The following is a 23,561-nucleotide window of genomic DNA, read 5'->3' as shown; positions in this document are numbered from 1 at the left end:
CCGGCTATATTCATGGCGAGAAAGTTTATTGTTAAAATTGATTATAATTTGAAAAAAAGACAAAAAAGTTAAAAATAGGTTTTTAAATTTTATCTTGGATAAAAATTCTTACACTAGATCTGGTCTTATTTCATTAAAAATCTTTACATAAGATGCAACTGAAAAATAGAGAATTTGGTCCCCCCTTATATTTGTTGGCTCAAAAATAAGTACAATGTACTTATTGTGTTCTTACTGTACTGCAAAACACTTTTGAGGTGGGATAAGGGATAAGGTTAGGGACAGGTTTGGTGCTATAGTTAGGTTTGACCTCCTCAGACTCGGAAAAAAAATGTTTTTTGAATTTAGTATTTTTTCATGTCATTACATTGCTTAGACCAGTGGTCGGTAATAGGCGGCCCGCGGGCCAAAACTGGCCCGCCAGCAATAATATCTGGCCTGCGCCCACAGCCATGTTATTTTGATAGTGGCTGGTTCTGAAATAGATCTTCGTCTCGTGGTGCCGTCTAATATTATCACCGTGTCTACACCAGACGCAACTTTTTTCGCTACACTGAACGCGACAAACCAACAAAGCACTTGGAGTATGTCAAAAACAGAATGGGGAATCTGTTTACTGTCAGGAATGTGTTGTGTTGCGTGCTTGTTACACAATGCTTGACATGTGAAAACCAATGAGGTTAATACTCTTGTGTTATGCAGCACGTTTGAGCTTCCACAAGAACCAATGAGGTTTGTTCTCGTGTGTTATGCAGCATGTTTGAGCTCTGTTATGATCTCTTTATGAACTTTTTGAAGCAACAAAGTGTCAGTTGCGTAGCTGTCAGTGGAGGGACAGAAATCTCTCAGATTTCATTAAAATATATTTAGTTATGTTTTGAAAATGAACGAAAGTCATACAGGTGAACCTCATGAGGGTGAGTAATGACAGAACTAACCCTTTAAACTGTCATTCTGATAATATAATTGTAATGGGGAAAATATAAAATAGAAACTACACTGTAAAAAGGAATTGTTAGTTTTACTTTAAAAAATTAAGTTACCTGGTTGCTTTAAAATTTTGAGTTCCTTGAAATTAAAATTTTGGGTTAATACAATGAAGGCGATTGGTTTAATCAACAGAAACTCAAAATATTATGTTATCTGAACCACATTAATTATTTAAGGTGATTGGACAAAAGAAAAAATGTTGTCATAACAAATCATGAAAATTTTTTACAGTGTATATGTTATACTGTGATTTTGATATCATGGAGAAAAGTGTACTTGGGAGCTTAAACAAAACAAGATATATATTGTAAATGAAAGCAAGTTTTATTCGGTTTTGCTTTCGGTTTTTATGCCTACATGTATACTCGCACACACAAAAACATTACCTGGTCAGGACAAAATTCAAAATCTCCTGTGGTTTCACCGTGATGACTTTACCAGAGAAACCCACACTTGCCCTGTGCTGACAAATGCTGGAAAAATGCAACACTGGAGGATTTCCAAGCATATCCAACACAAACACAAAACACACATGCCTCTTCTGCTTTGTCAGCTAGCGTATACTTCTCTGTTAGCTGGCTTTGCTAAATTGAGGCCTTTGCTTCAGTGTATCACTGATTAATTTTTCAACCCCTTGCCCTTTTTTACTTTCAGTCCTTCCCATCATCGCTAATCTCAGGAAATCAGCACTATATCACATCAACACACTGTCAAATGCAGTACATAACTGGTATTGCTCTGTGTCTATGTGTTTATCCGTAGTCTTTCAATTCCAGGTGTAAAAACAACAGTGTGAGATGTTATCCAACAAGTGGCAAACAACCCAGAGATATCTACATAACCTCACTGTGGCATCCCTCACAGTCTGCAGGTACACATACTTAGATAAAAAAGTGCCCACACCTGATAATCGCAAACTGAAAGCAAAAACGTGTGTTTTGTTTCACTTCATGGTTTATGAACTAAATGTTTTCTGTTGGAAAGCATCTGATGAGGCAGATTCAAATTACATTGATGATTAAAAAAATGTTGTTTAATTTAATTAGTTATTAAAAGTTCTTTTAAACAAGTTGCAAGTGCGCCATCAAAGTGAACTGCTATTTTTTTGTGCAGCTCTATCTGCTCATTGCTTAGAATTTCTGTTTTAATCAGACAAGATTCCAGTATGTGAACTATACCATCCTGCTTTTCTGGACGGGGGGTTGTCACATGAGCGCAAACTTGATAAAATGAGAATTTTAGTCTGCTTGATAAGTTTCTATGAAAAAAAAAATAAATAAAATAAAAAAATACATACTTGCCCTTATTTGCCCCAGCAGCCCCACATAAGACACTATAGACAGTATCACTGCTTCACATCACTGTGGTGATTTTGCCATTGTTTCATGCTGTAACCTGCAGCTGATTGCTGTCTGAAGACTTTTCTTATCTGTCCCGAGCACAGCGGGACAGCTGCCAATCTGATCTCAGACATACTGAAAACACTGCAAAATGGCAGGAAATTCCACTTTGAACAACTCCCCAACAGCAGCAGCTGCACAGAAGATGCTTTTAAAACCAGGTCATGAGCCTGTTACATAAGGGTACAGAGACTTCAACAAAAGGTGTATATTTCTCTTGGGGACAAGAAAAAGAGAGCATGTTGCGATTAAAATAGAAAATGCCAGCAGCAGAATATGGCTGACCAGGACTGAATTACGTTTTATTCACATATATATACGTGTTTGGTTCAGGTATACCCTACATTATGGAGACAAAATGTCCCCACGAAGATGGCAATATCCAAAATTCTTGTCCTTGTGGGGACATTTTTTGGTCCCCATGAGGAAAACTGCTCATACTAAGTGATGTTTTTTGAAAATCTAAAAATGCTGAAAATTTTCTGTGATGGATAGGTTTAGATGTAGGGTTTGGGTTAAGGGATAGAATATACTGTTTGTACAGTTTAAAAATCATTATGTCTATGGAATGTCCCTACAAAACATTAAAACTCAATATGTGTGTGCGACAAAGATGAATAATGGCAAAAAGATGTCTTATAATAGCTTATTTCTTATAAAAATGTTTTATAATAGCATGTCATACTTTTATATATATACCTGTGCTGCTCTTTGTAACTTTCTGACTCTTTTTAGATCGCCAGGACTGACTTGCATGTTTTGTTCTTATCACAGAGACATGATCTCAAAAGTAAAGTGATTACTCCACTTAGTGGGCATAACAGGCAATGACCTGATAAATTATATGAGTTATATGAGGATAATTGTAATTGAATAGATATTTTTATATCCAAAGTGGCTCACAGTACACTTACTCAATATGTTACAAGGTGGGATCAAGTGACTATTGGGCAATGTTTGTCAAATTTTTTACATTTGCACTTCACCTGTAACCATGAATTTGGAATAGTATTAGTATCTAAGCACTTGGTCTTATAGTAAACAAAAGCAGCTATTACAACCCGAATTCCGGAAATGTTGGGATGTTTTTTAAATTTGAATAAAATGAAAAATAAAGACTTTCAAATCACATGAAACAATATTTTATTCACAATAGAACATAGATAACATAACAAATGTTTAAACGGAGATAACTGATATCAGGTCTGTGACATGATTAGCTATAAAAGGGATGTCTCAGAGAGGCAGAGTCTCTTAGAAGTAAAGATGGGCAGAGCTGTGAAAGAGTGTGTAAAAAGATTGTGGAATACTTTAAAAACAATTTTCCTCAACGTCAAATTACAAAGGCTTTGCAAATCTCATCATCTACAGTGCATAACATCATCAAAAGATTCAGAGAAACTGGAGAAATCTCTGCGCGTAAGGGACAAGGCCGAAGACCTTTATTGGATGCCCGTGGTCTTCCGGCCCTCAGATGACACTGCATCACTCATCAGCATGATTGTGTCAATGACATTACTAAATGGGCCCAGGAATACTTCCAGAAACCACTGTCGGTAAACACAATCCGCTGTGCCATCTGCAGATGCCAACTAAAGCTCTGTCATGCAAAAAGGAAGCCAAATGTGAACATGGTCCAGAAGCGGCGTCGTGTCCTGTGGGTCAAGGCTCATTTAAAATGGACTGTTTCAAAGAGGAAAAGTGTTCTACGGTCAGACGAGTCCAAATTTGACATTCTTGTTGGAAATCACGGACGCCATGTCTTCCGGGCTAAAGAGGAGGGAGACCTTCCAGCGTTCAGTTCAAAAGCCAGCATCTCTGATGGTATGGGGGTGCATAAGTGCATACAGTATGGGCAGCTTGCATGTTTTGGAAGGCACTATGAATGCTGAAAGGTATATAAAGGTTTTAGAGCAACATATGCTCCCCTCCAGATGACGTCTGTTTCAGTGAAGGCCTTGTGTATTTCAGCAGGACAATGCAAAACCACATACTGCAGCTATTACAACAGCACAGCTTCGTCGTAGAAGAGTCCGGGTGCTGAATTGGCCTGCCTGCAGTCCAGATCTTTCACCTATAGAGAAAAATACGTCAAAGACGACCACAAACTTCAGCAGATAGAAACCTATATCAGGCAAGAATGGGACCAAATTCCAACACCAAAACTCCAGAAACTCATAACCTCGATGCCCAAACTGTTTTGAAAAGAAGAGAAGATGCTACACCATGGTAAACATGCCCCCATCCCAACTAATTTGAGACCTGTAGCAGGCATCAAATTTGAAATGAGCTCATTTTGTGCATAAAATTGTAAAATTTCTCCGTTTAAACATTTGTTTTGTTATCTATGTTCTATTGTGAATAAAATATTGGCTCATGTGATTCGAAAATCTTTTAGTTTTCATTTTATTCAAATTTAAAAAACATCCCAACTTTTCCGGAATTCGGGTTGTAGTTTAATATCAAGCAAGAAGATTCACTTTTTTTGTCCTTGAGCATTATGACCCTGAAATATGCCTTTATGATGAGTGAACAGCGTATATTGCTTGACATTGTACGTTACAAAGACAGGCACACAAATGTAAAAACCTCACCAAACATTTGTTGTGGTTAAAAAAGCCTTTATTTCATAATGCATTATAACAAAATCACAAAAGCCAACTGAAGTGTGTGTGGTTGAGTGTATTACAAAAGCCTCAATGACAATATGCTTTTAAATCATGTTTTATGATTTTCAATAATTGCTTATAGTTGCCATATAGTGGCACCAATTTGATTATTTAAGCTACAGCACTATTGGTATGCTATGTACATTTTCTGGCCTTTGTTGCCCTCGTTGAGATTTTTGTCAACAAAGTTGACACCAGCTTTCTGATACACCGGCCAGGCGTTAGGGTTGATCAGTAGAACCATGGCTTTGATCTGCGATTCACATCCTTCGTTCAGGTACCACGCGTAGACATCGTTTCCAGTGGTTCCGGCATTCAGATTAACACTGACCTTTTTGAAGCCTTCATTCTGAAGCCTTACATTCTCCTGGAAGTCGGTGGACACATTAAGAGCAGTGAGAGCTTTGCTTTTATCAGTTGTGCGCCGATACCAAAGGTAGACATGGTTTCCACCAGCACCACGATTGGTGTCTTCATCCACACGAGTGAAGCCAAGATCAAACTTTTGCTTGTCAGATGTGAAGTCAGCAGTTGCCGTGATCTCGCAGATGTAGCTCGGCTTCTCTCTCTTCACCCACAGGTAGATATAGTTTCCTCCTGCACCACGGTTCAGATCACAGCCCAGTCTCTCCCAGCCATCTTGCAGAAGAGCAGGCTCTTCTTTGGCATCTTTGCTTACCTCGATGTTCACAATAGGAAGGTCATATTCGGTGCTGCCGTAGAAGTACCACAGAAAGATGTGATCTCCACCAACTCCTGCATTCAGATCCTTGTTGACCAGCTCATACCCAGCATTAACCAGACCAGCTTTCATTTCACTTGAGAATGAAAACTGGATCCTGGTCACCGGTCTCAAGCCACACTCTTTCTTGTACCAAAGGAAGACCCGGTTTTTACCAGTACCTTCATTGAGGTCAGCATTGAGGAGCTGATAACCTTGAGCTCCAAGTATTTCCTCATCATCCTTAGTGGTGGACACACCAAGCTTTGTTATTGGACCTCCATTTGCCATTTTAGTTTCTTCAGAATTTTTTGGGCACTGACGAAGTAGGGTAACTTTCTGCAAAAAAGAAAAGGTACTTTAATAATTTATTGCTTTGTTATGCAATAAGAAAATTCTATAAAATCTGTATTTATGATTGAATTAATAAAGTCTGACATGCATAATATTTCTGAGACTCTAACATTTCTTTGTTATAAAACAAACTGTTTTATTTATAATGTTACAAACACTTCAGAAGTATTAATATTTACTCTTTACACATATATTTTTGCTTTACAATTTACATTGATATATATAGTTGCTATAGTATATACTATATATAGTATAACTCAAGGTAGGAAAATACCAAATGTTAAATTTTTGGTTGTAATAAAAATGTTTTATTACACATTTATTTACAGTATATAGCACCTCAGCTTCAGATTAATAAACAGCAAAGTAACAGTGTTAGTATTTAGACAATAGTGTTGATTTTTAGCTCAATTTAGTTCAATTCAGTTCTATAACAAAGTCAATTTTGCCAAGTTCATCAACTGTGAAATTAAATTCAGCTATAAAGCAGCTTTACAGAAGGCAATAGCATCATTATTCAGCTCAAGTCAATGTTGATTCAATTAAGATCAATACATTACCACCCTACCAGTAAATGCAGGACCTGTCTTGCGTATTGTAGAAGACACCGTTTTTGACTTATGAAAACTGTCATGGGGCTCTTATTTTTATATCCTATAACCAGCTCCTCCTTCACCCCCTTGATGTATCGTCATTAACCAACTAATTTCTCAACACAGCCTGCACATGACTGACCATCAACATTAAAATGTGGTTGAAGAACTGTCATGCTGTTGTTTCAATGGTTAAATAATCTAATGCTAAATAGTTAAACATAAAAAGGTTAACAAAATAACCTACTTTTAAATTTTCACAAGTCCTGTTGCTGAAAAGTAAGAAACAGGGACACAATATGACCGTTAATCCAATTTGCAAAATAAAAACAAAGTTCAACAGTCATTCAACCTTGATCAGAAATTTGCATGTGATTCTGAGGAACATGACTATCACAAGTTGGTGGTTGTACTAACTTTTTAAGACAAGGTGGGGATTATACTAACTTTAAGAAGTCATAGGATTTTAATAACTTTTTTTCCAAGAAAAGAATGGGCTTAAAAAAAATCACCAAACCCCCCATTTGTTGTAAGGTTTGTTTTTTTAATTTTTCATTAAAGTTGTGGTTTTATCTCACATTTGATGATTTTTGTTTCATTCATCCTTAAACTGTGCAGTCCTTTTTTGTGTTAATTTTTTTTTTTGCCATTTAAGAAAAGAATGGGAACACAGGAAAGTTCTTACTTGTTTAATTTTTTTGATAATTAAATGTTTAACTTGACCTGGTCTAAATTATAATAGTTTGATTGTTAAAACTTTTTAATATTAAAGTCCCCCTGTAGTCCATAATTTTATCCCTTAAAACTCATTTTTGATCACCAAAATGACATATTTAAATGTTTTTTCCTGAGAAAAAAAACTTCATGCCTTAAAATAGCTTGAATATAACTCTACACCCTTGTTTCATTTAGCAACGCGGATCTATGAATATGATAATTAGCTCCGCCTCCACTCGCTCGCGCCAGCTCAGAGATCCACTCAGTCAACTTACTGAGGTAAACGCTGCACAATGGTATCACTCTTTAACACGTAACATTAATTAATATGATTAGCCTTTTACTTGACTACGTTATCAAACAGCTGCTAATAATGTGTTGCTATTGTTACACAAACCATGTTCACATTCGCCATGTCAGAGTCAGACAGCTGCCTTCTAACAGTCAGTATCCTTACAAACACTTTGAACAACTCAGAACGTCAGTGGAGAAAGACATTTAGTTCATCATAACATCTTAATATACACACTGCTTGAAGTGGAAAAATAAAAGTGCCGGTACTCCCGATGCAGGAACGCGTTCCTGAAGAAGGGAGGGCGCGGCTGGCTTCCATACATGCAACATGTCAGAAGTGCTGGTATGCAAGGAAAACTGCCAGTACGCTAAAGGTAAAAATAGAGAAGTGCGTTACTGCATACCGGCGCATACCGGCCCATTTCAAGCACTGAATATACATCATACACCCGTTATTTTGCTACATCTACCCGATTTTTCATATCAACAAAAAAATATACCGAGATAACCTGGCTTTTCTCGAGACTCCCCTGCTAGTTCACTGTTAACGATATACTAAAGCCCGCCGGCACATTGATGCGATTGGTTACAAGGTAGTTTGTGACGTCACAGACACCAGCGGTTTCAAACCGTCTTTGTTTCACTGCAGTTTTAAAGAGAAAATATTCAGCAATGGTGTTGACTTATGAATTTGCACATGGTTTGTCTTAAAGCATATTAAAAACACCACATAGACATATAAACAACATTAAAAACTTGGTTTTCACCACAGGGGGACTTTTGACTTTGACATTGTCTTGATTAGGATTGTTTGATTGTTGTTAATGTTTTTACTAATAACTAAGACATTAACACATTCAAGAGTAAAAGTAAAAGATTATACATTTTAAGAAGTATAGCACTAAAACACTTTTTGTATTAAAGATGTAACTTTTCTTAATTTTAAGAGATTTAGGAAGTGGGGTAGAGTATAGGCCAGAAAATAGAGCAAACCTTTATGTATAAATATTTTACAGTATAAAATAAAATACATATTCCAGTGTGTTTTCTAGATATTTCACAACTAATCAGAATCAGTGAGTCGGGTTTACATGCACAGCTCTTTACTAGCTGGCCTCCACTGCATGAACATAAAGTCTCATTTACATTTTTTTCTTTTTCTTTTCTCAGTTTTTGTCTGTAGATGTCACAGTCTGTTAGTTTCTGTTTGTATGGACTGTCAGTTTTCATGGACTTTCAGTTTGTTTTCATTTGTCACGTTCCTTTGTTCAGTTTCCCGCCACTCGTCTGTCTCCTTGGTTACCATCATTATTACTTCATTTGTATCAGCTGTGTTCCATTCATTATCCTCATCCGTGTTTGCTTTATAAGTTGGTCCCTCACATTCATTCCCTGTCTGTTCACCGTCCATCTATGTGTTGCACCTGATCTTCTGCCTGTTGGATTTATCATTAAAACCAGTATTTTGGATTTATTATTGTCTGTGTCTGCCTTCCTGCAACCCCTGTGACAGTAGACAGATGACACAGCATCAGTTTTGTGGAAAGTCCTGAACAATACAGTATTGTCTTCTGGTCTATTCCACACACCACTAAAAAATTACTATGCTAAGCACAGCAGGTTTCAGATATATGTAAAAAAAAAAAAAAAAAAAAAAAAAAAACCCATGATCAGGAGTTGTTCAGTTTATCGTCTCAAATAATTTCACTTCCTAAAAGACAAATTAATAATCAACTATACAAAAGCAAATGTATAATAGCTGGCTCCTATAATACATTTATAATACAATTGTGTGAATCATTTACACATCTGATTAGTAAAGCTAAAATATCTAATCTATTAAAAGTAGAACATGTCTGTAGAGACATTCATTAACTCTAGGAGCCCCTTTTTTTTGTCCAAATATGACTGCAAAGTACAATCATTACAAAGTCTCAATATATCATGTTTGTACAAACAAACAGCCCTTACTGTACATTTGCAAAACTGTAGAACTAATTTATCTCATTTCATGTTCACAGGTTTTTTTTTCAGTGGGAAATACCTTTTCTTTTACAACTTTTGTCAGATGACACATAGAAAAAGAAAGAATAACAACCTTTCAGTGAACAGTTCTAAAAAGAACCATTTTTTTCTTAGTGTGAAGAACATTTTATTAATCTAAAGAAATCTTTTCCACTATAAAGAACCTTTCGTGCAATGGAAAGGTTCTGTTAAAGATTCTTCACGGAACCATCGATGCCAATAAAAAAACCTTTACTTTTAAGAGTGTAGGATCACCAGGATGCTGAACGGGTGGCCAGTCCATCACAGGATGAACACACACAGACTGTCCCACCAAGTCACTCCACTTTAGTCACCTTTATTTATATAGCGCTTTTTACAATGTAGATTGTGTCAAAGCAGTTTTACATTGATAACTGGTACATTATTTGGCTGCACAGCAGCTCTTAAAGAATAGTGTCAATGCAGGCAGATCAAAGCACTGTCAAGCAATATCAAATGTCAAGTCAAATGTCAAGTGTCCCCAACTAAGCAAGCCAGAGGCGACAGCGGCAAGGAACCCAATCAGGTGACATCAGGTGGCAGACAAGTGGCAAATTGGTGTTAAAATGGAGAAAAAAACCTTGGGAGAAACCGGGCTTAGTCGGGGGGCCAGTTCTCCTCTGGCCAACAGTGCTTTGTTACAATTCAGGTTGCTATCATAACATTAAAAGTATTTATTCCAGTTCCATCCAATTGAGGATCGTATTGAGGATCACGCCGGTATGGACGGTTGTTGAGGAACTGTGTCGTGGCTGTCGTGTCGATGAGGCCCTCATAGTGGATGATCTAGTTGACTTAATCTCTGCTGATACGTCAGGGCTGCGTTGTGGTCGTGTCAAGGTGCAGGTCCTTGGTCTCACCTGGTATGGCTCGGATCCGGTTGACTACGGTGAACCTCGGGATAAACAGAAAGACTAATATTAGCGTAGATGCCATTCTTCTTCTGATGTAACGAGTACATCAGGTGTTATAGGAAGTGTTCCCGGCTCCGGCTGACCTAATTTATGCAGCCTAATAATCCTTTAACGGATTTGAAAATATAAATTGGTAATGTGTTGCGTGTATGCCAGGTTAAAGAGATGCGTTTTTAGTCTAGATTTAAACTGACAGAGTGTGTCTGCTTCCCGAACAATGCTAGGAAGATTGTTCCAGAGTTTAGGTGCCAAATAGGAGAAGGATCTACCACCTGCAGTTGATTTTGATATTCTAGGTATTATCAGCTGGCCCGAATTCTAGATCGCAATAGACGTGAAGGACTATAATGAATTAGGAGCTTGCTCAGGTACTGGGGAGCTAAACCATTTAGTGCTTTGTAAGTAATCAGCAAGATTTTAAAATCTATACGATGTTTAACAGGAAGCCAATGCAGTGTTGACAGAACTGGGCTAATATGGTCATACTTCCTGGTTCCAGTAAGAACTCTAGCTGCTGCATTTTGTACGAGCTGTAGTTTATTTATCAGGCGAGCAGAACAACCACCCAGTAGAGCGTAATCTAGTCTTGAGGTCATGAACGCATGAACTAACTGTTCTGCATTTTTCATTGAGAGCATATGTTGTAGTTTAGATATATTTTTAAGATGGAAGAATGCGGTTTTACAGATGCTAGTAACATGGCCTTCAATTGAAACATTGGTATCAAATAGCACACCCAGGTTCCTAACTGACGACGAAGACTTAACAGAGCAGCCATCAAGTGTTAGACAATATTCTAGGTTATTACGTGAAGAAGTTTTTGGTCTAAAAATTAGAATCTCTGTTTTTTCTGAATTTAGTAGTAGGAAATTACTGGTCATCCAATTTTTTATATCAGCTATGCATTCCGTTAATTTTGTGAATTGGTAAGTTTCATCAGGGCGCGAAGAAATATAGAGCTGAGTATCATCAGCGTAACAGTGAAAACTAACGCCATGCTTCCTAATGATATCTCCCAAGGGTAGCATGTACAGCAACAGCAACGGTCCTAGTACTGAGCCTTGTGGTACTCCATATTGAACTTGTGATCGATATGACATGTCTTCGTTTACTACTACAAACTGATAACAGTCAGATAAGTATGATTTGAACCATGACAATGCAATTCCACTAATGCCAACATAATTTTCGAGTCTATTTAAAAGAATATTGTGATCAATAGTGTCAAATGCAGCACTAAGATACAGTAACACTAGTAGAGAGATACAACCACAATCTGATGATAAGAGCAAATCATTAGTAACTATAATGAGGGCAGTCTCAGTACTATGGTACAGTCTAAATCCTGACTGGAAATCCTCACAGATACCATTTCTTTCTAAAAAGGAACATAGTTGTGATGATACTGCCTTTTCTAGTATTTTTGACAGAAAAATGAGATTTGAGATCGGCCTGTAATTGACTAATTCTCTAGGATCAAGTTGTGTTTTTTTAATAAGAGGTTTAATAATAGCCAGCTTAAAAGTTTTTGGTACATATCCTAGTGATAAAGATGAATTGACGATATTAAGAAGAGGATCTATGACCTCTGGAAGCATTTCTTTCAATAGCTTAGTCGGTATAGGGTCTAACATACATGTTGTTGATTTTGATGATTTAACAAGTTTAGACAATTCTTCCTCTCCTAAAGCAGTAAATGAATTGAATTTTTCCTCAGGGACACTACAATGCACTGACACGATACTGTAGTAGACGGTTGCATGGTTATTATTTTTTCTCTAATATTATCAATCTTGCAAGTAAAGAAGTTCATAAAGTCATTACTGCTGTGCTCTTTGGAAACATCAGAAGTTGAAGCTTTATTTCTTGTTAATTTAGCCACTGTATCAAATAAATACCTAGGGTTGTGTTTATTTTCTTCTAAGAGTTTTGAAAAATAGGCAGATCTAGCAGATTTTAAGGCCTTTCTGTACTCAATCATTCTCTCTCTCCACGAAATACGAAATACTTCTAGTTTTGATTTCTTCCAGCTGCGCTCCATTTTTCTGGCTGCTAACTTTAGGGCCCGAGTGTGCTCATTGTACCATGGCATTGGATTAATTTCCTTAATCTTTTTTAAAGGCAAAGGAGCAACTGAGTCTAATGTGCTGGAAAAGACAGAGGCAATAGTTTCTGTTGCAACATCGAGGTCTTCTAAGCTGTCTGGTATGCTAAGGCGATGAAAATGATCAGGAAGATTATTTATAAAGCAATCTTTAGTGGTAGAAGTGATGGTTCTACCATATTTATGGCATGGAGGCAGTTTAGCCGCCTTGACTAAATGTAGTATACACGAGACTAGATAATGATCTGAGATGTCGTCACTCTGCTGCAGAATTTCAACAGCATCGATATCGATTCCATGTGACAATATTAGATCTAAAGTATGATTACGACAATGAGTGGGTCCTGACACATGTTGTCTAACACCAATAGAGTTTAGAATATCTGCAAATGCCAATCCTAATGCGTCTTTTTTATTATCTACATGGATATTAAAATCACCAACAACAAGGACTTTATCTGCAGCTAGTACTAACTCTGATAGAAAGTCAGCAAATTCTTTGATAAAGTCTGTATTGTGTCCTGGTGGCCTGTATACAGTAGCCAGCACAAATGTCAACTTACATAATGTTACATAAAGTACCATAGTTTCGAAGGAATTATATTTGAAAGACTTTTGACAAGACAAGACAGTTATACAAAATAATACAATATGAACAGAAATTCCTAAGGCTGGACACCTCATATAACTTTTTTAATAATTGATAATACAATTTTGTGTATTATATCAAGAAGTCTCTTCTGAATAGGACTCTTCTAATAACTACACTGCATTAAACAACTTTCTCAGTGAGCCCTTTTGCTTCAGAATTATCAGTCAACAAAATAACCTCATTTAGAGAGATTGCTAGAAACATATACACATTTTGTGAACTGATGAAGGAGAAATGACACTCCATGCCACTATCATAAAACCATATGTACTTTCAGTTATGGATCTGCGGTCATCTATTTTTGAAACCTGGCCTTGATATTTTTGTTTGTATGGCGTTGTAATTGTGCCACATTCTATGTTGGCAAGGGGCTATTTTGAGTGCACCAAAAGGTTTTTTGCCTATGCAAACGTTTGGCTTTTTTATATCTACTACATTTTCTATTAAACATCTGTTCATTTTGATTTATTTGTTGTAATCAACCTGTTTCATACTAGTCGTAGATGTCTTATCAGTGCTTGATTCTTTTATTGAGCATGTACAAGTATAAAATAGACTTTTAATCATTAATGAAATGCTTGAGACTGTGCACATTCTTGTGGTGCATTCAGTCAGTCAGCGTTTCCAGGACATCTTTTGCAGAAACACTGTCAGATGAAACATTTAAAAATAAGCCATTATAGCCACACTGTCACAATGTCATGAGCAATAAATGGTCAAAAAAGAGCATCTGATCTGCCACAAACCACCAAAACCTATATGCAGAGCACAGCTGGTTTCAAAATAATAGAGAATTAGTGGCTAATAAGTTTATCGGTATAAAGATTTCACTTCCTAAAAAACAATTTAAAGAGGTCATGAACTGAGAAATCACAATTTCCTTAACCTTTTGACACACACACACACACATATATATGTGTGTGTATATATATATATATATATATATATAATATTCTGTAAGTTTCAGGACTCAAAACTTCCTTGTTAAAAACAGCATTTATTGAAACCAAGCACCAAGAGTCACTGCGGTGCACCTACTGAATGGCAAAAAGAAACAAGAAACAGGAGAAAATCTTTTCTGCCGACTATAACGACAGTAATGTGTCAGTAAAACTTCCATGTGTCACTATAAGTTATCTTGTCAACTGTGGTAACTCGAATTTATATGCCACAACCAAGACTTATAAAGCATAGGCCTATGAAATATGCATGAATGTGTATAAATGTATCAGTTAGCAAATGTTTCAAATATGTAACGAGATAAACACCTTTCTGCAGCATCTTTGTTTCAAGACTAATATCATATAATAATACTACTTCAAAGAATAGATAAGGAATAACTATAAATAAAGATGATTAATTAGACTTGAGTATCCTTTTCTTCTGATTTGGGATACTCACCAGATTTTTCAGCATCGGAATTTTTCAAAACAATTTCACACGTGTAATGGCGGGAACACTGAAATCAATCATAGCAGTGGCCATTTACTTCCAAGTCTTGAATGTTGCACACCTATCAAAACTGAGTGTTTCAAAGAGAGGGTCTAAAACAGGATTGAAAATAGCCTATTACTTCTAAAAATCTGTCTGACCATTATAAGTGGACCTTAAAAGGCATTATAAAACTTTAAAAAAATGCAGTTCATGAACCCTTTAAAACAAATTAATACAGCAGTTGAATCATATATGAATTCTTAACACTGGACACTGGGCACTGCTCTTATAATAATTGACAATAGAATTGTGTGAATCACTAAAGCAGCTGATCAATAAAGCAGAGATCTATGAAACCGTTCAGAAAGACTCAGTGAAACATGGAATTTTTTCCCCCTGGATTAAACATCTGGGCCTAAAAATCATGAAGACCTTGATAAACATAATCAAACATTAATATTAGTAGTAGATGCCACTGGTGGGGAGCAGGTGCTGGTCCATCATGCCTACCAGGCCTGAACAACAGTAACAAAAGATGACAGTGCTGCACATCTGAAGAGCTCAAACTCCTCCATCTGTGTAAATGTGTAGTTATTAGGTGTAATGTGAATCCAACTCTTGCTACTTCTTAAAAGTAGACATCTTATATGAGTAATACAAGTCAGAGTTGCCTGTTGTCTGCATAATTTTGCACCCTAAGCCCAGATCAGTGGTATTTCTATTTTGACAGATATACATGCTGCACATAATCTTACAGGCTTACTGGAGTCTCACAAAAACCCACAATGGGCTCATATCTAATCTACTTTATGTACAACATGTGTGTCCCATTTTGAAAGACAGATTCTTTAACCTCAAGAACCCTATTTTAATAATAATAAAAAAGCTTTTGATCTGGGCTGCAACATATTTTCAATTGGTCCTGTGTCCCAAAGAAATGGTTACCAAGTATCAATATATCAAGCTGTTTTTAATGCATATTTCTATAAACAATGACAATCACTTTGTAATTGTAATTGAAACAGACACACACACAAAAAATGATTACACTTAATTCTTAACATCATTCAAATATGATGACATTTAAAAGAGTGATTTGCACTACTGTTCAAAAGTTTTGGGTTGGTAAGATTCTTTTATAAAGTCTCTTATGCTCACCAATCCTGCATTTATTTGATCAAAAACACAGTAAAAACAGAAACAGTTTTCTATTTGAATAAAATGTAATTTATTCCTATGATGCAAAACCGAAATTTCAGCATCATTACTCCAGTCCAGTGTCACATGATCCTTCAGAAATTATTCTAATATGCTGATTTGATGCTCAAAAAAATAATAAATTATTATTATTATCAATGTTGAAAGCAGTTCTGCTTTTTGGTGGAAACCTTGAGACTATTCTGAGTATATTGCTTTGATGAATATTAAAGGTGCAGTGTGCAAACTTTAGTGACATCTAGTGGTGAGGTTGCGAATTGCAATATAGAGAAGCTATGGTGGCTAACACAGGACAAATATGTCGTCGTCTGAGACAGCAGAGAGTAGCTAGTTAAGCAAACACGCTCTGTAGAGCAATTTGTCTGTTTAGGGCTACTGTAGAAACATGCCGGTGTTGTGATGAATTTTGACCCCCCTGCCAGATTATTACCCCCCTAGTATTGGTAGGTTTAGGAGTAAGTGTCGGAGAGGGGTTAGGATTAGGGGTGAGGTTAAGATTAGGCAATCAGGTAGCGACTTCAACGAGGGGGGTAATAATTTGGCAGGGGGTCGAAATTCGTGCAAAATGGTGACTTAACATGTAAGGGGTCCCGCGGTGTATGTAGATAGAAATGGCTCATTTTAAGGTAATAAAAACATAACGGTTCATTATGTAAGGTCTGTCAATAGCTCCTCCAAATATGTACACATTGCACCTTTAAGTTCAAAAGAGCAGCATTTATTTTAAATAGAAATCTTTTGTGACATCATAAAAGTCTTTACTGTCACTTTTGATTCATTTAATAAATCCTTGCTGAATATAAGTATTAATTTCTTTAAAAAAAAATCTTACTGACCCCAAATTTTTTGAACGTAATTTACATAGACTGAAATAGCAAATTACAGTCAACTGACAAGTGAAAGATTGTATATTATTAAGCATATTCATTAGTCAATGTTAAAATCTTATCTCCCCTCACTTTCTAAATACCTTTTTCTATCCCAATTATTATTATTATTTTGCACTCATTTAACTGTTTTCTCTCTATATTGTAATGCTATTAGCTGGGGTCTACTTTTAAGGAACAAACACAACAAAAAAGAAAAACCTGTGATATGCAATTTTTTAAAAACTGTTATTCATAATTGTGTTACAACCTGGTGTTAAGTGTCAGCGACTCCTCAGATCTGCCCTGCCTGTTAGGCAGAGACTTGAGATACTCGAGGTGGCGAATTGCATCTTCTTGGTTGTGCCTTACATAGTAAACTAAATAAGATATAACCATTGTAAACCAGCCAAACATCGTTATCAGCATAGCCACGTCAGTGGTCCTCCGGAGTGCTGCGCAGAAGTCAAGATCAGTCGCTACCAGGATGAAGGGCATACCCTGAGCCTGCAGCTCTTCAGGTTCAGAGGTGTTGCACACCACCTCAGTGAGCGAGGAGGGATCCAAGAGCAGCTGTGGCATAGCCAGCTGCAGACGACAGTCACACAGCCAGGGGTTATGAGAGAGGTTAGTCTGGGCTCTGAGTTCACCAAACGCCTTGGGGTCCAGAGTCTCCAGCTGGTTAGAAGAAAGATCCAGGCTGCTCAATGAGTCTGCAAGGTCTTGAAAGGCTCCAGGCTCCAGGTGGACCAACCTGTTGTGGGAAAGATCTAATTTGAACAATAGTGGGAGCCCTATAAAGGCATCAGATGGTATGCTAAGCAGCAGGTTGTTGTCTAGGTATAGATGCTGTGTAGTGTTCGGAAGGTCACGTGGCACTGCAATCAAGTGCATGTCACTACAACGGACCACCAGCCCGCCGTCGACACTCTCCGAGCAGAAACAGCTCTCTGGGCATCCGTTTTCTGCTTGATGGGGCAGACACACATCCAAGACATGGAGGAGGAGGGTGAAAGTGAGAGAGAGGCAGCTGGCCACAGCATGACAGCCGATAGGGATACTGACAGTCCCGAACATCAGGAGAAAGAAGAGCACACCAGCTCAAAGCAAACAGGAAACAGGAAGAAAACAACAAGTCATTACAACTGACACCCTGCTATCTTTATGTTTGCTGAATGTGGAGTTATTTTGAGGATAAATGGCCACTTGTTAGGTTAATTACCATCAAGAAACTGCTGGTTTGTTACGACACAAACTTGGCTGTATTCTTCAGATGTAGAGGAACGAGTAGGAAATAATGCCAAAAAACGAGATATAATTTACACATATTATTTGCTTTGTTTTGGGTTTCAATGTATCATTTTCTGACATACAGTTCATGAATATTCACTAATATGACTAATACTCCTCAAGTCAGTTAATGTGTACCTATAACAATCCCGAAATTTAATAAAAATGGTTTGGATAAGCTTGGGAAATGAGACAAAAAGGTAAAGGCTATTTATTTACCTGACAGGAAAGATAAGAACTCGCCTTTGTGTTGTGGTCTTCAGCGCATGTATTTACCGTATTAAGCTTATTTCTTCTAACTTTCCATTAATAATTTGCCTATCTGACTAATTATTGACTAATATGCCTCCTACCGTCGGAATGTGAACGTCTCTTCATCACCCAAACAACGCCTGTGATGATTCCAAAGTCGTCATTATTCACAAATTAAACGGGTACGAGTTCATTCCTGTCGTGGAGACCAACTTGACCGCAGAGAAGCCTCTCAGTTCTGGTGTGGTTTTGGAATACCGAACCTTTCCTCACACATAACTCAAGATAAACAACAGATGGCGCTATGTGAACGGGTAGGCTAACATCTGTCGATGATGTTTGACGTTACTTATAGTTATTTATTAATAGTATTATGGAATTCATTTTAAACTAATAAATATATCCTAATAAGATCATAAATGTTTAGTCAAGCTATTGTTTCTACAAACTAAAATGCTTATTTTACAATTAACATCATCTCTTTTACCAGCAACTAGACCACAACATTTATTTCTGTTTAAGTATGACAAACTAATCTCTGCTCTAGAAATAGCATAATTTTAATGTGAAGCATCTGAGCATAAATATTTGTGTTGTTGGACAAAATAAAACTTCATTTATTACATTTAAGGCGAGACACTACAGGTGAATAGGGATTTTTTTTTAAATTAGAAGATATCACTGTGAAACTTCTCCAGTTTATTACTGGCATAAACATAAGAAAAAAAATGTATTACAAGTTTTGAATAAATTTATGTTTAATATGCAAATGAGGCCTTATATACTTAAATATATGCTAATTTGCATACATTTCCAAAAACAAAATCTGGAAATTGGAAAGGTCCAGGTTTAAAATTCTTGGTTCTATTTGTTGACATATTAGATGAAAGGGCTTTTACAGAGGGGATTCTGGATATCTTATTTTGTGCTTTAGTAAATTAGAGAATACTGACAATAGCCTTAAAAAATCTATTTTCGCCATGTTTTTTTGAGTAAAAGGACCTATAACTCAGGATAGAAATGATATATCAACAAATCCCTCTGTAAAAGCCTTCAGAATATAAATAGGAATAAAACTGTAAAGTTGGTGTATATAAGTTCTGCTGAAGTGGAGATTTCTGACTCAGAGCAGGAGAAAAAACTCATTTTGAGAAAACGGCCTTTAAAGATATTTACTGTAATTGAAATCTATAGACGCAAATAGATAAAGTGCTATAAGATATACACTTAAAAATGTATTTTGGATGTTTTCTTTCCACCAGTCTGAAAAAACACTTTATGAAAAGCCAAAAAGTGCAAAATCTCAAAATTGACAGGTGCCTGAAAAAACAGTGTTTTTGCCTGTAGTGTCTCCCCTTAAATGGAATAAAATCAGTTCATATCAGCACTTTCAGTCTTTTGTGATAAGTTTACAGCTGCTGTAGAGAAACTAGAAGTCTCAGTTGTTAGGTCAGACTATATAATATTTCTGATATTTAGGGATATAAGTCATGTCCACATAGTAGTTGTGCATTTACTGTGAAATATGCCTCATTTTATGCCGTAATCAACCCTTCTCAGTGATGATGATACACAATGTAGTGTTTGTGCGGCATCACTGAACCAATATCCTGAGTTCACAGCAGTTTTATGATCTCTTCCACTTGTGGATATCATCAGCATCCTCCTCCAGCACTGCTTTCACGTCACCCAGCGCAATCATCAGTTGTGCCAGGTAGTATGTTGTCATAATAATGTGCCTTTTGTATTCAAGATCAACGACATTGAACTTTGTCAGTGCAATTGTGAGGTCAGAAGCCATGAAGACCAGGCTGCCCAGCAGGATGAGCGGCCGCCGTGTACGGGCAGCCAGTGTGGCCATGATGACAATGAGCAGCACATAACCCCCTATGGCTGGGACGAGGACGTCAGCTTCTGTGTCAAGCTGTAGGAAGGGCACCAGGTAAACATAAAGTCCACCACCGATTAACCACAGGATGAGGTAGAAGAAAAAGAATGAGTAAGACGAAGATGTTGCAGAATATCGTGAGGACAGAAAGGTGACAGAGTAAAGCAAGTGGGCCAGAGCAAAACAGCCCATTCCTGAAAAAGAAAACAGAAAGAGATTGGACTTCAGAGCAGGGTTATTATAATTAACTAAAACCATAAAAATATTTCCATTACTTTAAATAAAATAAATGTTAATCGAAATAAAATTAAACTTTTTTTTCAGCTAGGTAGGTAGCCAGGAAACATTTCCTATTTTCCTTTAACTTGATGTAGGCTACTTAAATAATTGAAACTGAAATAAAATTAATGAAAAAAACGCATAGACATTAGATTAGTCTTTTTTTTTTAATCAAAAAGAGACAAAACCACAACAAAATTACAAAAACGTTAACTAAAATTATAATAAACACTCATTCAAACCATTAAGTAAAAAAAAACGATACTAAAATAACACTGCTGTGGAGAAATGTGGTTAATCGTATATTAAAATGGAAATAAATATAAAGTAATTTCATTTTTTGTAAAAAATGTTTTTGCAAGTTTTATTATTTTGAAAGGTAATTCTAATTTTGTTCTCGTTACTGTGATACAGTACTTACAAATACTGTGCATATATCAAATTAATATAAAGACAGAACAAATTAGTACCTCATGGTACTTTTGTTCTGTGCCTAATTTGTTCTGTGCCTAACTGCCATGAAAGTAATATCCCAATGCAAAAAATGTTTAATGGTCTTAAAATACATTTCTGTATGAAAAGTATATATTTTAGGGTGAAATATGACCTGGACATGTTCTTGGTAGGTTCTGTGTCAGTAACCCTAATAGTCATAAAGGATTAGTTAACTTTAAAATGAAAAATTATCCCAAGCTTTACTCACCCTCAAGCCATCCTAGGTGTATTTGACTTTCTTCTTTCTGATGAACACAATCAGAGTTATATTAATAAATATCCTGCTGTGTCCAAGCTTTATAATGGCAGTGAACGAGATCAACGAGTATGAAGCTCAAGAAAGTGCATCCATCCATCATAAACATACTCCACACAGCTCCGGGAGGGTAATAAAGGCCTTCTGAAGCGAAGCGATGCATTTGAGTAAGAAAGATATCCATATTTACAAGTTATGAAGTAAAATATCTAGCTTCCACCAGACTGCCTTCTGTATTCAACTTACGAAAAAAGCATAGTGCCAGTTACGCTTTTTTTCCCCCATAATTTAAACACGGAAGGTGTGGGATGTAGCGTAAGTGTTTTGAACTGCTAGAGTTTTACACTTTCTTCGTAAGTTGAATGGAAGGCGGTCTGGCGGAAGCTAGATATTTTACTTCATAACTTGTTAAATATGGATATTTTTCTTACACAAATGCATCGCTTCGCTTCAGAAGGCCTTTATTAACCACCCGGAGCCGTGTGGAGTATGTTTATAATGGACGGATGCACTTTCTTGAGCTTAATACTCGTTGGTCCCATTCACTGCCATTATAAATCTCAGATGCATCAGGATATTTATTAATATAACTCTGATTATGTTCATCAGAAAGAAGAAAGTCATATAGGATGGCTTGAGGGTGAGTAAAGCTTGGGGTAATTTTCATTTTAAAGTGAACTAATCCTTTAAGTTAAGATATGGGATAGACAAATAACTTTTACCATGGATAAAAAGTTCTGGCCAAATAAGGCAAACGTCTCCGCCCGCTGAGAGCAGCAACCCTCCGGCCACACCCATGAGACTCCGTCCCCCATTATAGCTGAACACCAGAAAGACCAGCGAGAGGATTGGAGCAGCCTTTATGCCAGCAGCTAGAAGAGAGGGGGCGGAGTCTGGGATCCACAAATAGAAGTATATTGTGCAGGATGCAAAAAAAGGGAGGAGGTGAAGAAACAGTACACAGCACTGGAAAAGAATGGAAAAAATACAGGCATCAGGAAAAAATACAGGCATCAAAAAAAAAAAAAAAAAAACAGTCTGCTATAAACAGAATTCAAACAGTATTATCAAACATTAAATGCAAATATCTTTGTTATGAGGAAATGAACACATGATATGAGTGTGAAGCCATACTACACTCTAAAAAATGCTGGGTTGTTTCAACCCATGACTGGGTCAAATATGGACAAATCCAACCATTGAGTTTAAATTTTAATTTAGTTAAAAATTGGGTTGGTCCATATTTGACCCAAACACAGGTTGGAACAACCTAGCAGTTTTTAGAGTGTAGAAAAATAATTGTGACTAAATTGTGACCAAATGTGGATATAAATGAGTAAACTGGATGTGATAAAAGTAATCCAACAAGAGCAGAACGCAGGTGTCTGTATTTGTGCGCAGGTGTGTATGTGTTTGCTGTGATTACCGTGTTTCTGCGTTGTCTGCGGTCATAGGCACTTGTCTCCAGGATGTCCATCTCTCTCTTCTGGCCTAAGCAGTCATACACACACCGTTCTCAGATGTGGGCCACGTATTCCACAACTGGGAGATCTGTGATGTCTCTGTGAACTATGCCAGTGTGTTTCATTGAATGGGGTAGGTCTGGACTTTGGACTATTATGAGGGATGCGTTATCTGACAGATTGTTCTGTCATAAACAAAGTACACCCCTCACTCTCTCTCCTTCTTTCTGTGCTTGTCTCTCCCTCTCTCTGCATATGTTTCTGTCTGCAATATGGCCTATTACCCTGTGGTGACATTATCAGTAAGAGCAAAGGTTTGATGATTGAGACACAAGTTCAGAAAGATAAACCTTTTTTATTAATTACAGAAAATAATTTTTCTCACTTTGTTTTCAGCTTCTTTTTTTTTTTCATTTTATCAGCTTTTCTGGTAAGAAAGTAAGGATAGACAACACAAGCAACTTATCGAAGTTTTATATATTTATATAGGCTACAATTATCCAAAGTTTTGTAATTATTATAATAATTATTGTAATAATTATAGTTTTTAATTCTTATTGATCATTAACTTCGCAGATGGTAGTGGTTTTAACTGCATAGCTATAATCAAAACTGCTGGAGATATTACAATTTTTCCACACGTTCACCCATAAGACGCAGTGTTAT

The 23,561-nt window shown here is 36.7% G+C and overlaps 3 protein-coding genes across 4 annotated transcripts; all 3 read right to left on the bottom strand.

The window, feature by feature from the left end:
• Positions 1 to 4,990: 4,990 nt before the first annotated feature.
• On the bottom strand, positions 4,991 to 6,775 carry si:dkey-30j10.5 (uncharacterized). Its single transcript, XM_051887593.1, has 2 exons — positions 6,703 to 6,775; positions 4,991 to 6,119 (listed from the first exon to the last, which is right to left on the bottom strand). Exons 1-2 carry the CDS (start codon positions 6,766 to 6,768, stop codon positions 5,184 to 5,186), a joined length of 1,002 nt encoding a protein of 333 aa, XP_051743553.1. The 5' UTR covers positions 6,769 to 6,775; the 3' UTR covers positions 4,991 to 5,183.
• A 9,064-nt stretch (positions 6,776 to 15,839) lies between these two features.
• Positions 15,840 to 18,727, bottom strand: lrrc3cb (leucine rich repeat containing 3Cb). Of its 2 annotated transcripts, XM_051886865.1 has the most exons (3): positions 18,482 to 18,727; positions 18,195 to 18,239; positions 15,840 to 18,072 (listed from the first exon to the last, which is right to left on the bottom strand). In XM_051886865.1, the coding sequence occupies exon 3, from the start codon at positions 18,047 to 18,049 to the stop codon at positions 17,237 to 17,239; it is 813 nt and encodes a 270-aa protein (XP_051742825.1). In that variant the 5' UTR covers positions 18,050 to 18,072; positions 18,195 to 18,239; positions 18,482 to 18,727; the 3' UTR covers positions 15,840 to 17,236. The 2 variants fall into 2 exon arrangements, with proteins under 2 accessions (XP_051742825.1, XP_051742824.1); XM_051886864.1 differs by lacking the exon at positions 18,482 to 18,727 and having other exon boundaries at positions 18,195 to 18,315.
• Positions 18,728 to 19,056: 329 nt separating this feature from the next.
• Positions 19,057 to 23,012, bottom strand: tmem86b (transmembrane protein 86B). The gene is made up of 3 exons (XM_051886866.1): positions 22,859 to 23,012; positions 22,155 to 22,398; positions 19,057 to 20,596 (listed from the first exon to the last, which is right to left on the bottom strand). Exons 1-3 carry the CDS (start codon positions 22,907 to 22,909, stop codon positions 20,142 to 20,144), a joined length of 750 nt encoding a protein of 249 aa, XP_051742826.1. The 5' UTR covers positions 22,910 to 23,012; the 3' UTR covers positions 19,057 to 20,141.
• Between the last annotated feature and the right edge of the window lie 549 nt (positions 23,013 to 23,561).

This window comes from Ctenopharyngodon idella, chromosome 3 (assembly GCF_019924925.1).
Source record: "Ctenopharyngodon idella isolate HZGC_01 chromosome 3, HZGC01, whole genome shotgun sequence".
Classification (NCBI taxonomy): Eukaryota; Metazoa; Chordata; class Actinopteri; order Cypriniformes; family Xenocyprididae; genus Ctenopharyngodon; species Ctenopharyngodon idella.
Note: the sequence above shows the minus strand (reverse complement) of the source record. Positions and strands in the feature narration are given on the sequence as shown.

Bases quoted from the DNA above. Each gene is read 5' to 3' on its own strand.
- si:dkey-30j10.5 (XM_051887593.1), bottom strand. From the start codon at position 6,768: ATGACAGTTTTCATAAGTCAAAAACGGTGTCTTCTACAATACGCAAGA. The intron at 6,120-6,702 runs GTAGGGTGGTAA...TCTTTTTTGCAG, and splicing joins GACAGGTCCTGCATTTACTG to AAAGTTACCCTACTTCGTCA.
- lrrc3cb (XM_051886865.1), bottom strand. From the start codon at position 18,049: ATGTTCGGGACTGTCAGTATCCCTATCGGCTGTCATGCTGTGGCCAGC.
- tmem86b (XM_051886866.1), bottom strand. From the start codon at position 22,909: ATGGACATCCTGGAGACAAGTGCCTATGACCGCAGACAACGCAGAAAC. The intron at 22,399-22,858 runs GTAATCACAGCA...ATTCTTTTCCAG, and splicing joins GCAGACAACGCAGAAACACG to TGCTGTGTACTGTTTCTTCA. The intron at 20,597-22,154 runs GTAAAAGTTATT...TTTCTTTTTCAG, and splicing joins GCCAGAACTTTTTATCCATG to GAATGGGCTGTTTTGCTCTG.